At 38.2% G+C, this 17,503-nt stretch overlaps 1 protein-coding gene across 1 annotated transcript in view; it reads right to left on the bottom strand.

Moving 5' to 3' along the window:
* Nucleotides 1-244: 244 nt before the first annotated feature.
* URB2 (URB2 ribosome biogenesis homolog) overlaps nt 245-17,503 on the bottom strand; it is a 55,179-nt gene continuing 37,920 nt past the window's right edge. Inside the window, exon 10 of the mRNA XM_056816136.1 lies at nt 245-757. Coding sequence (XP_056672114.1) covers nt 560-757 — 198 coding nt within the window. The 3' untranslated portion in view covers nt 245-559. The remainder of the gene's footprint in view (nt 758-17,503) is intronic.

The raw sequence follows: 17,503 nt of genomic DNA, 5'->3' as shown, positions 1-17,503 counted from the left end.
GTTACTCTCTCCTCTTGACACTAGTTGTTATGATTACCTTAAAAGCATTTAATCTATCCCTCTTCCAGATCTCAACACTAAAGGCTAAGAAAAATGTTTAGAACCATTAATGCTGCACAGTCTCAGGGCCCAAGGCTTGGGCAAAACAAATAATGCCAAGGGCAGTCATGAAGATGCTTCCTACTGGACAATCTCTCTCAGTGAAAATTCTCACAGGAAAAAAACCAAACCTCACTCAGAAATCATAGGTAAAAATTAGATTGAGGGCATAATTTTTTTATTGAAATAATATTTTATATCCTGTTTCCAGAATTCTTGACTTTAGAATTAGTAGTAAAACTAAGCATATAAATATATACATAATACAAAAGTAGCATCCAGCAATATGTACAGTAAGGTATGGTATATAAACTCAATGAGATTTTTATTAATTTATTTAAATTATAAAATTTTAATTTTTTTCTATCCTTTAAACAAAAAGTTATACTTTAATTTAGAAGCCCAATACAATTTTAATGTATCAGTAATAGCAATTTTGTAAAGCTATTACAAAAATGCATTAGGCAGTATATTTTTCCTCCCCTCTGTTTTTATTCTTGTGATATTTGATATAGTCATTGTAGAGTTCCTTAAACACTTCTCTCACACCAGGCTGTAATGAGGTCCTTAAGAAATGGATGTCCCGTTCAATGCAGAGGTCCAGTATAAGATAAATTCCCTCTTTCAGCAGGTTCTTCACAGCTGGATACAAGGTCACCTAAAAAATAAATACTCTTGTTTTTCAAAGTAGAAAACTGAGGAAATAGCCAATGTGGAATAAAACCTATGTGAATGAGTAATCTCAATTCTTTCCCATAAATTGAGAAAATTTACTAAAGACAACAGAATTCCAAGTATAGTTTTGCACACAGCTTAAATTGTTGGCTTTTTTTAAAAGGGGGGTTATAAATATGTTTGGAAATCTAGGTCGGTTTTAAAAAACAATAGAATAATCATTTAGAATTAATTTTAAGAAGGCTTAAACTGAGAACAGTAAACAATTCTTAAATATTCATCAGTGACAAAAAGTTTCATAATTCCTACTAGTCAGAAGAACACTCATCTAAAAGTTTTCTACTTTGCCAATCACTATAAGTTATACTCTTTCGGTTAACTTTGGTACAGCTTAATAAATAATATTACAAAATAATAAAAACAGTAGAAAATAAGTAAATCTGCAATGTAATTGCCAAACTGAGTAATATTTAATAGCCCAAGGATGTTTGGTATATACACATAAAGTTCAGTCTGAGAGGGGTTGTGTCCTGATTCAGAATGTTACTTCTTTAGTCCCACTGAAAACAAGAGTGCAAAAATAGACTCCTTGAATTCTAAAACTGATTACTATGATTTATAATCCTGACTTAATAACTTAGCCTACTAGGAAAGGAATGAACTTAAACTATAATGCCATAAATGAAACTAGAAGACAAAAGGAAGGTGAAACTAAATGGAAGAATGGCTCACAGATTTACCCCAGAGAAATGAAAGTAAGGACATTGGTAGAGTTGATCTTATTTGGTATCTTGAAGTCATTAAAAAACACCATTTCCTGGGACATTTAGTCATCTTGAATTGCAACATTCATGATGAGCATTTGCAAATTGATCACCATAAAAATAATTATAATTTAGATAGTTACATCTGTTGTAGGCTCAAGAAGCAAAGAAATTCTATAAATTCTATCTTCTTAATCTCCAAGTAAATCAACATACACTTATACTTCTAACTATAATACAAAAAAGGACAAAGGAAGAAAAGGATAGTTTTTAAAAAGTTGGAAAACATGCCACAGGATGAAGAAAAAGGAAGAAACAAAAGGTTTACAGATTATATTGATATTTTAGACCTACGTGTGGTGAATATTTTTTTCAAGAAGAGACCTAGAAAATGCTGCACCTAGAAAGTACCAAATATGATCTGAAGAACTATATCTTATACTGGAAGCAACTAGCTCCTAATAAAATTTCCATCAAATCAGCTGTAAGACAATCAATTTGTTATAAAAGGTCAAAATCAATACCAACCCTGAATAATAAAAAGCTACGAAGGCAATTTTAACAGCTCCAAACTGCCCAGTAACATGTTATTGATGTAAAAAAAATTTTAAATGGATAATGAAATAGACATCAAAACAGACTCACCATTTCGTAAGGAATTTAAAACATCCTTATCGGACAAAAAGAGCATAGAAATTGCTTTGGTCAGCAAATGCTTGGTCTTCTTGACAGATACATCACAGCCAAGGGAAATAGTTTAGAAAAGTTTAGAATATAAACCTATCTGCAAACTTCTTGTAACAATGAGAACTTGTGGAAGAAAGGAGAGCAAGTTAACTGAGATCATACTATAAACATTGAGATAAACGTGAGATCAGGAAGATGCAAGACCGATGGTGGGAAAAAAAGGCAGAAGAAATCCAGCGCTTTGCTGATATGAAAAACTACAAACAATTTTTCAGTGCCCTCAAGACTGTCTATGGGCCATTAAAACCCACCACCACTCCCTTGCTATCCTCTAACAGTGACACTCTCATAAAAGATAAAAAAGGCATCAGCAACAGGTGGAAAGAACACTTCAGTCAGCTTCTCAACCGACCCTCTTCAGTCAACCAAAGCACCCTTGACCAGATCCCCCAAAACCGCTCCATTGAACAACTTGATGTCCCTCCTTCAATAGAGGAAGTCCAAAAAGCCATTAAACAAATGAGTGCAGGCAAGGCACCCAGTAAAGACGGGATCCCAACCGAGGTGTACAAGGCCTTAAATGGAAAGGCGCTCCAGGCACTCCACATAGTGCTGAGCAGCATATGGGAAGAGGAAGACATGCCCCCAGAACTCAGAGATGCCTCCATCGTAGCCCTATACAAGAACAAAGGCTCACGAGCAGCCTGTGACAACTACAGAGGCATCTCACTACTCTCCACTGCTGGAAAGATCCTCGCCCATGTTATACTCAACAGACTCCTGTCATCTGTTTCAGAGCAGAACCTGCCTGAATCACAATGTGGCTTCTAACCAGATTGCAGCACCATCGACATGGTCTTCACGGTGAGGCAAATGCAGGAAAAATGCCTTGAGCAGAACCTGAGTCTCTACATTGTCTTCATAGACCTGACAAAGGTGTTCGACACAGTGAACAGGGACGCATTGTGGGTGATCCTTAGCAAGCTCGGTTGCCCAGCAAAATTCGTCAAACTGATCCAGCTCTTTCATGTCGACATGACAGGGGAAGTCCTATCTGGTGGAGAGACTTCCGATCGCTTCAACATCTCCAATGGCATGAAACAAGGCTGTGTCCTCGCTCCGGTACTATTCAACCTATTTTTCACCCAAGTATTACGACATGCTGTGATGGATCTAGACCTTGGCATCTACATCAAATACCGACTGGATGGCTCACTATTCGACCTTCGCCGCCTGACTGCAAAAACAAAGACAAAAGAGAGACTCATCCTGGAAGCTCTCTTTGCAGATGACTGTGCTCTCATGGCCCACCAAGAAAATCATCTCCAAACCATTGTGGACAGGTTCTCCACCGCAACAAAACTGTTTGGCCTGACTATCAGCCTCAGCAAAACAGAGGTGCTGTTCCAACCTGCACCAGGGAGGCCAACTAACCAGCTGTGCATTACAATCGATGGCACGCAGCTTTCTAACGTCAACACTTTCAAGTACCTGGGCAGCACCATCGCCAACGACGGGTTCCTAGACCACGAGATCAATGCCAGGATCCAAAAGGCCAGCCAGGCACTCAGGCGGCTGCACTGCAAAGTCCTCCAACACAGCAGTGTAAGCACTGCGACGAAGCTCAAAGTGTATAACGCAGTGGTCCTCAGCTCGCTCCTGTACGGTTGTGAGACACGGACACTGTACCGGAAGCCCATGAAACAGCTGGAGCAATTCCACCAACGCTCCCTCCGGTCAATCATGAGGATCCGATGGCAGGACCGAATCACCAACCAGGAAGTCCTCGACAGAGCCAACTCCACCAGCATCGAAGTCATGGTCCTCAAAACCCAGCTACGATGGTCTGGACACGTCATCCGCATGGACCCACAGCGAATACCAAGACAGGTATTCTACGGTGAACTGTCAGCTGGACTCAGGAAACAAGGTCGACCAAAGAAAAGATTCAAGGATCAGCTAAAGTCCAACTGGAAGTGGGCTGGCATTACACCAAAGCAACTAGAACTCGCTGCCTCTGACAGAAGCAGCTGGTGAACCCACATTAACCATGCTGCCACCACCTTTGAAGATGAGCGACGTCGACGTCTTGCCACTGCGTGTGAATGCCGACACCAGGCCACAACCGCCCCTCCAGTAACAACTGGCGTCCCATGCCCCGTGTGCCACAAACTGTGCGCCTCAGCCTTTGGACTCCAAAGCCACATGAGGGTACATCAGTAGATGATAATGCACAAAGACAATCTTCATTCTCGATCACCGAGAGACTACCACTACTACTATAAACATTTAAGAGAGAAAATGGAAAAATAAGCAGATGAAAAATTTTAAATATCTGCCAAGATTTCTATAACAAATAATATAGAGACCCACCACAGAGTCCTATATTATTTATCTGGGGGCGGGGGGGGGGGGGGGTGACCTGAGAAGGAGAATGGAAGCTAGAGGAATATGGATGAGAGATAGATAAGACAGTTAGAGGAAGAGACACAGGAAAAAAGACTCAGACACCACAAGTTAAAACACCTGGGGAGAGGCGAGCTTCATAATTACCTCTCTAGAAAGAGAAAGCAAGTGGAGAAATTATGAGGACCAAGAGGACCAAGAGAACCTACGTGGAGCTGAGAACTCTGGGACATCCCCCATGGGCCACAGGGCCAAGAGATTAATGGGAGATATGTGGGGCATATGGTGTCAGTCAGACACAAGGAACATAATAGGCCACAGCAAGATCAAGATTGTAAGAGGCAAGAGGGAGAGGAAACCCTGTGAGAGTTAAAGAGGTTTAAGAGAAGGGAAAAGGAGGCTCACACATGTTCCCTAGCCTTTATTGGGGACCTTAGGAATGTCAAGTGGGAGGTGAATAATGAATACGTGACATGATATGTTTTTACATTGGTAGCATTGACAATGAGGGAATAGAGGAGGAGATTAACTGAACCAGCGCTTTGCAAATGAATGTACTTCTAGCCAGGGCAGCATGGCTGTCAACGCCCAGCCCAGGAATTTACTTGTCCTTTGCTAGTCCTTTGGACTGTCCCTTTCCATATCACATGTCTGGTAAATGAATATACAGGATACAATATCAATACATCAATCATACTTCCAAGATGCTAAGATGCCTGGTATGCTACAAATAATATTCTCCATCACTGACAGTAGGACCATCACATTTGAACTCTTAACTGTACAGTCTTCAATCAACAAAACCAAAAAGTATAAATCAAGAAGGCAGAATATGAGGAAACATATCCAAGAGGGATATATTTCAGACCTACAATGGATGTCTGAAACCATGAATATAAGCAAAAACTTCCTGACCCCCATATATGTGCACTCTCTCCACTCTTGCCCCTCAGAGTAATCACCTACCTGCCTGCCTGCCTCCCTCCCTCCCCCTCCCCCCCCTCCATCTCTCCTTCTCTCCCTCTCTCCCTCTCTCCCTCTCTCTCTCTCTCTCTCTCTCTCTCTCTCTCTCTCTCTGTCTCTCTCTCTCACACACACACACACACACACACACAAACCCTAAAAAAGGTAAAAATGATGGCAGAAGAAATGGCCCCTAAGGTGGGGCTAGCTCCTGTTAAAGGCAGACTTCCTGCATTTAGTGGATGGACCTTCAAAGCTTTGGGTTGACTATAGATAAATAACTGAAACTGCAGAACCTTGGCTGAGGGGCCCTACTATATATATATATATATACTAGATCCTCTACTATTCCTTCTAACACACTACTTCAAAAAAGATCTAAAAGAATACCAAATGAGTAGTGATAAGAAAAATCAAAGGAAAAGTCAGAAATGGTCATCTTTCCAGTCCAAAATCACAAATCTGACCCTCAGGGAAGTGACCAGGGTAAAAACTGTGGAACAAAGGTGGGCAAAGACTGAGCTAGCAAATGTGATATATAACCCAGAAGAATTAAGTCAAAGCCTCACCCCCTCCCATGCCCAATGAGGCTAGGTCAAGCATGGCTCACCCAGAGTTCTGCCTCTAGCCCAGAATAGAATTAGCCTAAGTGATCAGGAATGCCTAGAAAGGATCACAGAATCAGCCCTGGAACCCAATTAGGCCCCATGAGACCAAGATTCAGACCCCAGGGCTCCAAAAAAGGCTGGGCTAGCCATAAGAGATTCATCAGTAAGAATCATGCATTCAGCTCAGGCACAAAATAGAGGAAGACTAATAGTGTAGCAAATCTGGACATGCTGAGTCTTCTAGATAACTAATAGAAGTTGCGGACAACTATTGTATACTGGAGTGCTTCCCATAGGCAAGTCTAAAGCTTTATTACATAGACTCAAACTCTAGGGTCTGGAGCCTGGAAAACTCAGAAGGGCAGCAATCAGATCACTGGGTAAATCATACTGCATGGGGCAAAATGAAAGTTCTTAAATTACTCCTGTGATCCCTGAAAAAGTCCAGCACTTAATACTCAAAGAATGTAGCTATAAGATCCCAAATTAAGAGCAGCTGGGACCATACAAATCCATGATAGCTTTGACAAAAAGAACCTGGCCCGAAAACAGAAAGTAAGGTTGGAAGAATAAGTAAACAAACAAGCAAAAAAGATAGAGCTATTATGATGTCAGGGATGCCAAGAAAATCCAGAAAAGGATAAAAACTACAAAATCCCTACAACAAAGAATCAATGTTTTGTATTACTAAATAGAAATAGTACTAAAGAAAGAGAAAAAAGTAAGAAGAGCAAGTTAATTAGACTGAGTACTGATCAACAAGAATTTATTATGCATTTACTATATTATGTACCAGACATTAAAGGGAATACAAAAAAAAAAGGAAAACAGTTGCTATAATCAGAGAGTTTACCTTCTGATTGAGAAGACAATTTATATATAAAATGATACACAAGAATGAAGGAAGGAAACAAGCAATTATTAGATACCTACCAAGAGCCTAGTGTGATGCTAAGCTGCTTTGTAAAGCTAAGGGTTTTACAAATATTATTTTCTTTGATCCTCATAACAATACTAGAAGTTAAGTGCAATTATTATTTTTTTTATTTAAACCTTTACCTTCTCTCTTAGAAATAACAAAAAGTATCAGTTTCAAGGCAATAAGGGCTAGGCAATGGGGGTTAAGTGACTTGCCCAGGGTCACACTTAATAGGTTTCTTAGTACCTATTAGTAAGCTAATAAATTTCTCAACTCTCTATCCATTGTATCACTTAGAAGCTTCTAGAATACACAGGATAAATAGAGGAAGACTATATTTATTAGTCCACTTAGCTTATTATATCTACAAGCCATAATCACCAGACCCTCAGAATCATCTGTAGGTTCACATCCTATTCAGCCATCTACCCAGGCCATCTAACCATCTACCTCCTACTACCTTCTCTCTCCATCTAGAACAAGTTCCCTTTCCTTGTGATCATCAGTTCCCTACAAGTTTTGTCTTCCCCTATTCAAATGTATACTCCTTGAGGGCAGGGATTGTCTTTTTTATTATTATTATTTATATTAACACTTAGTATAGTACTTAACACAGTAAATGCTTTTTAAAAAATAGGGTTTTTTAATTCATTCAAGAAAATATCAATATTATCAATTCATTTGCTTACTTTCCCATTCCTTCAAAGTGTTTATAATAAACTATATACTCTCCTTTCATGAGAGAAAGTGGGGGATTAAGGGCTATACAGTGTCACATACTAGCCATCGAATACAGTCAATTTTGTATAACTATATTCCCTTTTGTTGCGAAGGAAGGTTCAGTGAGGGCAAAGGACTTAATAGGAAATAAACTGTATCAATATATTTTTTAAATAACCTACAGGGGGCAGCTGGGTAGCTCAGTAGATTGAGAACCAGGCCTAGAGATGGGAGGTCCTAGGTTCAAATCTGGCCTCAGCCACTTCCTGTGTGACCCTGGGCAAGTCACTTGACCCCCATTGCCTAGCCCTTACCACTCTTCTGCCTTGGAGCCAATACACAGTATTGACTCCAAGACGGAAGGTAAGGATTTTGTAAATAAATAAATAAATAAAAATAATAACCTACACACTTATCAAGGCTTATCCACAATGGAGATCAAAGAAAGGTAAAGGCAGGTTTTTGTAAGTGATATGCTACAATGAACTTTTAGTTGTATGACTGAAAAAAGTAAAGAATAAAACATCCCATTGTGATTACTGTTAATAGAATACTCAAAAAAAAAAAAGGAAATGGTTTGGTAGCACAAAACATTGACTACCTTCAAAGGGCTCTCCAAACAGTGCTTCCATAGGTAGATTAATAAAATCAAACAAAATTATTTTAAGTAACACAGGAAACTTTGATCAATAACCCTCTGGATAATACTATCAAATGAAGCATAAAACAACAGTTGCTAGCTATTATTCTCCCTGCTACACTGCTTTTGGACTTTTTTGGCTTTTTTTTTAACTTATCCATCATGTCTTCCTTCCCTAGGAACTTCATTAGGAAACCTCATCTGTTAGACTGAATCAGCCTTGGTATTCATGTCTCATCAGTACACTCCGTCTCTCACTGCACCTTCTGTATAAAGGACAGAGTCATGGGCCCCAGAACCTTCATTTAAGGAAGAGGCTGCGGAGCACAGTCTTCTCCCCATTTCCCATCAAATACACTGTTTTAGATATCTTTTAGGCTCCCAAGCCAAGCACCTTTCCCCTGATCCCTATAAGCACACTTTTAAACTTCCTTTCAAATACTGTCTTTCTCCATTGGATCGTGAGCTCCTTGAGGGAAAGGACTATATCTTGTTTTTTATTTGCATTTATATCTCCAGCACTTAGCACAGTGCCTAGCACAGAATAAGTGCTTAATAAATGTTTATTGATTGTTGATTATTATTTTAAAAGCACTCTGCAATTTGCAAAGTGTTCTGTAAATATGTCCAATAGTCTTCACAACAACCCTATGTTGTAAGTAATATTATCTCCATTTTACTTTATTACAATTTTTAAACCCTTACCTTCTGTTCTAGTATCAATTCTAGGTCAGAAAGATAAGGTAGGCAATTGGGCTTAAGTGACTTGCCCACAGTCACATAGTTAAGAAGTGTCTGAGGCCAGATCTCAACTCAGATCCTCCCAACTCTGGACTTGGTGCTCTATGCACTGTGCTACTTAGCTGCTCCCTATTATCTGTTTTACAAAAAAGGAAATTAGACTTGATAGAGATTAAGTGGCTTGCTCATAGTCACAAAACTAATCAAAGGCTGAGGAAGGATTTAAATCTATGTCTTCCTGACTTCACATAAACACTCAATTCATCATGTGTGCACACAAGATGTATTTGTGCCCAACAAAGTTGCTTGCCACTGTCAGAGAAAGCATCCAATGTCAAGTTCAAATAGAGGACAGATTCCCTGTAGCCCTTCCCTGTGGCTGATGGCTGATGCTCCTATTTGTGGATGACAATGTGCTGACTACTACATCAATGCCCAGAACACAGCAGCAGCTAAAAATAAAATCCATAAATACCAAAGAATTCAGCATAACTATCTATGTAAGAAAAACTATCTATGTAATAAAAACTATGTAAAGACTAGCCACCAAAGTAATGTTACTAAAGCAAGGTTTGATTATGTCACTCTGTAATAATTAAAAATAATGGGGGCAGCTGGGTAGCTCAGTAGATTGAGAGCCAGTCCCAGAGACAGGAGGTCCTAGGTTCAAATCTGGCCTCAGTCACTTCCCAGCTGGGTGACCCTGGGCAAGTCACTTAATCCCCATTGCCTAGCCCTTACCACTCTTCTGCCTTGGAGTCAATACACAGTATTGACTCCAAGACAGAAGGTAAGGGCTTAAAATAAATAAATAAATAAAAATAATAATACTTCTTTCTACCCAGATATATATATATATATATAGATATATATATATTTTTTTTTTATAAAGTTTATTAGGAAGGGAAGACAATCATTCCTAAGTAACCTGACCGCATGGTGCCTAGCCTCATTCCCCCTCACCTCCCTGCTCTCTCTCCTCATGGTTCTCTCATGGTCCTCTTGTCGGTCTCCCCTGATCTGCCCCAAACCTTAACTTTTACTGAGGTACAGAATGTACACCGATGCAACCCTGGCACAACTGTGGTATGTCAGGAATGTTTGATAGACAGGTAAAGTTACTCAGGAAGGGGAGGGGATGAGCTTCCTTGACACAACTCCCCTACTCAATAAACTCCACTGACTCCCTACCTATTGCCTCAGGATCAAATATAAAACACTCTTTGGCATTCCAAGCCCTTCGTAAACTAACTCCCTTCTCCCTTTCCAGCGTTCTTTGGATTACCTTTGATACAATAATAATGGACTCTCTTGTATCTTCCATGAGGGATACTCTTTATTTTTTAATCCCAGGAATTTTCTCTGACCCCATGCCTGGAACACTCTCCTGCCTCAACTTTTCCTATTGACTTCTCTGCCTTCCTTTAAGTACAAACTAAAATCCTATGTTGTACAGGAAATCTTTCCCAACTCCTCTTAATTCTAGTACCTTCCTTCTATTATTTTCTACTTATTCTGTATATAGTTTTCTTTGCATATATTTGTTTGCCTATTGGCTTTCATATTAAACAGTAAATTCCTTGAAACCAGGGACTGTCTTTTGCCTCTTTTTGAATACCCAGTGCTAACCAGTGCCTGGCACATAGTAGGTACTCAATAAATGTTAATTGCATGAAGTTGGAAATACCCTAGCATCTGAAGAATCAAAGTAGTAAGTCACTCAAGAGGCAATATAAATACTCAGTATTATAAAGGAAGAACTATATTATCAAGCAATGAGTATATCATTAAAGCGTTTAATGACTACAAGGGCCACTCGCACAACAAGAGTAAGGATAACTGATGGCATCCCACATGCTTCACTGATACTGAAACTGTCAAGAAACATAGACAATAGCCCCTGGTACTTTGGGTGGATATGCTTATGGAAGGATATGGATAAGAAGATACAGTATATGCTCTGTAGTTCTGATAGGACCACTCTTATCAGTGAGAATATATAAGCCACTGAAATATCACATTATGCTATTTTCATTTTTTAAAAATGGGAAATAAGTAGATCATATACCATATATTCCTATGAATAGGAGATAAATTCTTAACCAAAGGATAGGGGCCATTGCAAAAAATAAAAGATAATATAGATTTAATTAAAAACCTTCACACAAACAAAACTCATCCATCAAAGGTTATCTTATGCTGGCATCAGATCATAGCTGCAAACTTTCTTCTAGACTTTTGGGCCTACCTTGCCCTAGAAACTCCAAATCAGAAGCAACAGGAAGTCATGCTGAACTCCAATTAAGTTATATGTAAAACTGTCTAAATTCACCACTTGGAGATAAGACAGACTGGTTTAGGGATGAAGTCTGAATTTAAAATGTCAGGAAGCTAGTTTACCAAGTTCTTACTCTACCAACTTTCAGGTGAACATGAGATCATAATGAATAGCATTCTTAAAAAGTACTTGTACATATAGTATCTCACTTCATCTTGATAATAGTGAGGTAGGTAGTACAGGATTTATTATACTTACTGGACAGGGAAACTGATATTAAGTGACATGCCCCTAGCTAAAACTCTGGGCTTCTAGCTTCCAGTGTAGTATTCTTTTCACTACACAAAGGGTTTAGCCAAAAGTTTACCCCCAAAGCAGTCTAGTCCAAAAATGCATAGGTGGAACTGATGAAAAATGCCTAAAATTTTGCTTCAAAATCAGAAAAGGCTGCCATTCTTTTTTTACCTTTGCATAACTGGAGTGCAGGTGAGTGTCTTGAAAGAGTAGTTTCTTTAAAAATTGGTTCAAATTGTTGTTGAATCATTGGACAAGTAATGAAAAATTCATAAATAACTTGGAAATTCTTAGATTAAAAGAACTGTATAAATTATTTATTCTGTAGACTAATAATCTATAGCAGAAGCTATAAAACTAAACTAGAGGGAAAGGAGTTGAAAGTGGCAATAATTTCACTATCTTGCCAACATTACTGCATGGAAGGATCATTAAAATTTTAATATTCTGTATGTCATGCATTGCTACTTCTCTGGACTGCACAGAGTACTGATTAATTTTCTCACCCCTACCAACTCTCCATCCCCCAAAAAATTTAAAGGAAAATTAAAGGAAAGATTTAAACAGCTGCAACCGCTGTCTTGTTTTTAATTACACTTATAAATGTTTTATGGTCTACATACATAGCAACACTCATCTGGAAAGATTTATGGCTCTCAAGCAGAAGACTCTAATGCATATGGAATTTTCTTCATTACTAAATTAAACAACAAATTAAAGTCCAAATGTGAAATGTGCTGCCAAGGGGGTCTGAGAGCCTGAAGGCTTTGATAACTCCCAAGGCATTCTGGCAGCCTAGATAACAAACTGAACAGTGCAAAATCAGAAATGAAGAATGAAGCCAAGAAAATGTAGGCTTCTCATAAAATATATCCCAGAATAACAGTTAACAGCTCAGAAGTCCAAAATTCTGCTTTCCTTCATTATATTATCTAAGCTAACCAGATTTTATCATCTATAAAAAGAAAGGGAAATGTTAGTTTTCCTCATAAAAGATACTGGAGTAATAATTACTCAAGTACTTGAAAATATTTAGTTCTAAATAAATGCTAAAGAATAATTATTGGCAAATTTTACTATGGTCCCAGATAGCATTGAAATAATAATTTTAAGGAAGTGCTTTGTGCTGCTGTGACATTTACACATCTGTTTCAAAAGATGTAAAAATACAGTTTCATTCATTCACAGTTGCCATTTAAATCCCTCTCAAACTCAACTCATTTTCATACTCATATGCTGGGGCGTTTAAGGAGCTAGAAAGTTGGGAATCAAGCAGTAGTTTGGTATTGCAAAAATAAGTTTTTATTATTTTATTGATATTTTCAGTTCCTTTGTTCACCATGGTATCTCAAGTGCCTTTCCCCTTCTCCTCCCCAAGAGTCACTTCATATGACAAATAGTATACCTTGGGAAGAGGGGGAAAAACCCCAGGACAACTGATTGCTATATTGAAAAAGTCTGAAAACATGTGAAATGTGTAACACCTGTGGCTCTCCCAACCTCCAAGAAGGAATGTCTTCTCACAGTTCTTCATTCAAGTTCTGCTTGATCTTTATAATTGTTACATTTATTTTTGATTAGTATTGTCACTGTTTTTTTTTTCATTTACATTACTGTACAAGTCTCTGTGTATATTGCTTTCTTGGCTCAGCTTACTTCACTGTGCATCAGTTCATATAGATCTTTCTATGCTTCTCTGTATTCAACTCACATATTTCTTATAGCACAGAATTCCATCCAACCCCCAATCAATGAATATCTACTTTGTTTCCAATTCTTATTATCACAAAAAGTGTTGCTACAAATATTCTGTAGTATAGGGGGCCTTTCTTCTTATTAATGGCTTCCTTGGAGTATAAGCCCAGTAATATAGTCTTTAGTTCAAAAGGTATAGACACTTTAGTCACTTTATTTGCATAGTTCTAAACAGATATCCAAAATCGCTGTACCAATTCACAACTCTAACAGTATATCTATCTTTCTGCAACTCCTCCAATGTTAACTGTTGCCATTTATAATTATATAGTATTACATTATGGTTTCTAAAAGATATATTAACTATTTCTGCCTTTTTTATATTTGTCTACAGTATCTCCCTGCCTTAGTCCATGGACTTTTTTGTAAAACTTCCATGTGCTACTGAGAAATAAGTATGTTATTTTGCTGCCCCATTTAGAAGATGCCATATATCTTCTAACATTGGTTTCTCCTTGTCCAGGCCCATATTTTTCCTTATTCAGTTGGATATTTATATAGGAACTAGTAAACAGGGTGATAAAAAATTCAAAGCTAGTTGTTGTTGTTTTTAAAACCCTTACCTTCCATCTTGAAGTCAATACTGTGTATTGGCTCCAAGGTAGAAGAGAGGTAAGGACTAGGCAATGGGGGTTAAGTGACTGGCCCAGGGTCACACAGCTAGAAAGTATCTGAGGCCAGATTTGAACATAGGATCTCCCATCTCTAGGCCTGGCTCTCAATCCACTGAGCCACCCAGCTGCCCCCTCAAAGCTAGTTTTTTGATAAGAGGGTAAGTACTCATTCAACCAGTTATTTATCTAGTGGCAAATTCTCTGAGTATATTGCCACTATGATCAAGTTTACTAAAGCAAACAGGTACACACACCCACACAAGTAAATAAATATGTAAATACCACCTAATGTTTGTACAGCAATTCTCAGTTTAAAGAGTAGTCACATGTATTACCTTAGTTTATGCTCACAACTAGCTAATTAAGAATAGGAAAACAGGAAATGGATATTATAATCCTCATTCCTTCAGTCCAGACCTGTGATTTCATTGGTATAAAGAACTCTAAGGAAGGAAATCTCCTTCACTACAATTTAGTCTTAGAGAGTTGTCTCAAGTACTGAGAGATCTAATGGGGTCCCACAGTATCATGTGAGAGAGTCAGGATTTGAACTTTGTTCTTCCTGACTGTATCCAGCTCTCTATCTACTGTGTTACTTAAAAAAGAAATAATCCTTATTTCCAGCATTCATTTTCATATTGTCTGCATTTCCCAAAGTATTTCCCCTCTCTAGAGAACTATCCTAAATTTAAGAGTAGAAATGTACAGTTCAGCAAAACAAATATAACTGAAAAACCACATGACTTTTGATGCCATATTTCACATGGCTTTAAAGAATCAGAGGGAAGTGTATTCTCTTCTCTTCTTAGGGGGTCATGATAATTAGGTTAGCATTCAGCTCTAATTCTTTTGTTGTTCTTTCTATTTACTGTACATTGATGGAGTGGTGTGGTGTCTGCCCAGGTCTGTTTGTTTCAGTTTGAATCAGTTCATACAAGTCATAGTAAGAATGTCAGTTCCTGCCCTCAAGGCACATATATTCTAATGGGGAAAAAAATACTTTTTTTTTTTAAGCTATAATGAAGGGAGAGAGGGCTGTAGGTTCTAGGAGGTACTATCTAAGCACAATAAGTGGCTACAGGAGTAGAAAAGATTTCCAATACATGGATTTCAAGGCTGGACTGAGCTTTAGGATGAAGAGCTGGGGTGTAGTAGATGAAGTCTGAAGTAAAGCCAACTGTCAACTCCTTCTGCCTGCCCCCAGAACATCCTCAACTTTTAAGTTTCATCTCTTTCTGTGACTCAGGTATAGCCCTCCCTGACTCTGAGGCTGGCTCTCCAGCCATGATGCCATCATGTCTCTCCACGTCCTTCTTACCCTGGCCTTAATCACCTCCCTTCATTCAGTGCCTTCTTTGTAGGGGACAGTGTGGTCCAGAATATGAAACATATATTTTGCATGAAATATAGTGCCCTCATTGAATGTATGTTTGGTCTTGTAGGGAGATGAGAAAGAAGGTTCTCTTCTTTCTAAATATATCCTATACAATATTCACAATTTAATCTTCCTAAATCACCTTTCTGATTTTGTCCTTCTCAACTCAAAAATCTTCAGTGAATCATGTCATCTCACTGATGGGAGAACTCTTTCTATGGGTACAAATTTCAACCTGTCTATACTTTCTGATCCTGTATTGTTCTGGGTCATATCTTTTCATTACTTTTCATAAAAGATGTGCTGATCGTTACTAGAGGCATTCCTCAAATTCACTAATATTTCAGAGAACTCAAAGCATCATTTTGGGGTTCAGTTTCAAGCTATTAAAACTTCACACTGCACTAAGACTTGTGGGATACTCTCTATTATCCCATCCCAATATGACAACCCTCTACCTCATTTTCCAGTTGTACATTTCCTTATTGATATCTTTGTCCCATTTAGTATGCACAAGTCCTTGTTCATAATATGCTGCTTCCTACTTAAAATGTGCCATGCAACTTTTTGATTATACCTCTTGAGTGTTTTAAGACCGTAGATTCCACAAATTGGAGCCATTTAGCATCATAAAGAGAATGCTAATATTCCAAAGGTCTACTTTCATATTTGGGAGCAGCTTGAGATCACTTAAAGCTATATGTAATTCCTGAAATGCACCTCAATCCCCATCGTTAGTGCTTTTCCTAGAGTTACAGATTGATATGCTAATGGATTGGTCTATGCTAATGGTCCTCCAATGGCATGTTATATCCTGGGTAATATTTATTCTTCATTCACTTAGCATTTCCTCTGTGGATTACTAGTCTAGTCTTCTTGACATAATGATGGATCTTCCTGAGAAAACCCTATAATGTGCCCCAGGCATTTGCCCAGGCAAATCAATGTAATCTATACAATGTCATCTTCAAATAATAGTATCTGGAGAGCCTAACTTTCTATAAGAAATTTCACTTTCATTTGAACTTTGCTCAAGATTTTTTCCATGTCATTGGATAACACTGAAGAACAGGGCAGCTAGGTAGTTCAGTGGATAGACTACACATAGGTCCTGGAGTCAGGAAGACCGGACTTCAAATACAGCCCCAGACACTAGCTGAATGACCCTGGGCAAGTCACTTAATTCTGTTTGCCTCACTCCCTCATCTATAAAATGAGCTGGAGAAATGGCAAACCACTCCAGTATCTTTTCAAAGAAAATCCCAAACGCGGGATTCAGGCATGATGATTCAGGCATGACTGAAAAACAACTGAACCACAGCTGAACAATAGAGAATATTTAAAATTTTAATTAACTTGTCTCTGTGCTTTATGGTTTGTTCAATACTAACAAAGAATTGTTGAACTTATCTCTGTTAAAGATTATCAGCATTTGTCAATAGTTATCAACATTTCCCACCCAGCTGCTTTCCTACACTTCATCACCTCCAGAAACTCCTCAATCTGCAAGATGAAATCAACTCTCTGAAACTCACACAGGTCTTCATCATGCCCTCTGGAGGAGATAATCTTTCCAGCTTCTTTAAACACACTCTTTTACTCCATTAGGCTGTGAGCTCTTTGAGGGCAGGAACTGAATTATGCCTTTCTCCATCTCCCCAGTGCTTTTTAAGCACAGTAGGCACTCAGTAAATACATTTATTCACTCTAATTCTAATTGTATCTATCTTGAAATTTTATATGATTTGAACAGCAGATATGTTGTTGGAAGAAAGCCTTTAAGGTTAAGTTTTGCTCTGTTAATTAAATGCTTCTTTATAGTCAATAGCAAACACTGTTAGATCATATCTTCCCTATATTTTGCATATTTTCTCTATACCTCTATTCTTTTATGCTACTGTAAAGATATTACATAGTTATACAAGAAAGCCTGTTCCTATCCTATATTTACATCTTGAATATGTT

This window comes from Monodelphis domestica, chromosome 2, assembly GCF_027887165.1.
Source record: "Monodelphis domestica isolate mMonDom1 chromosome 2, mMonDom1.pri, whole genome shotgun sequence".
NCBI lineage: Eukaryota > Metazoa > Chordata > Mammalia > Didelphimorphia > Didelphidae > Monodelphis > Monodelphis domestica.
This window is presented reverse-complemented; position numbering and strand designations above follow the sequence as displayed.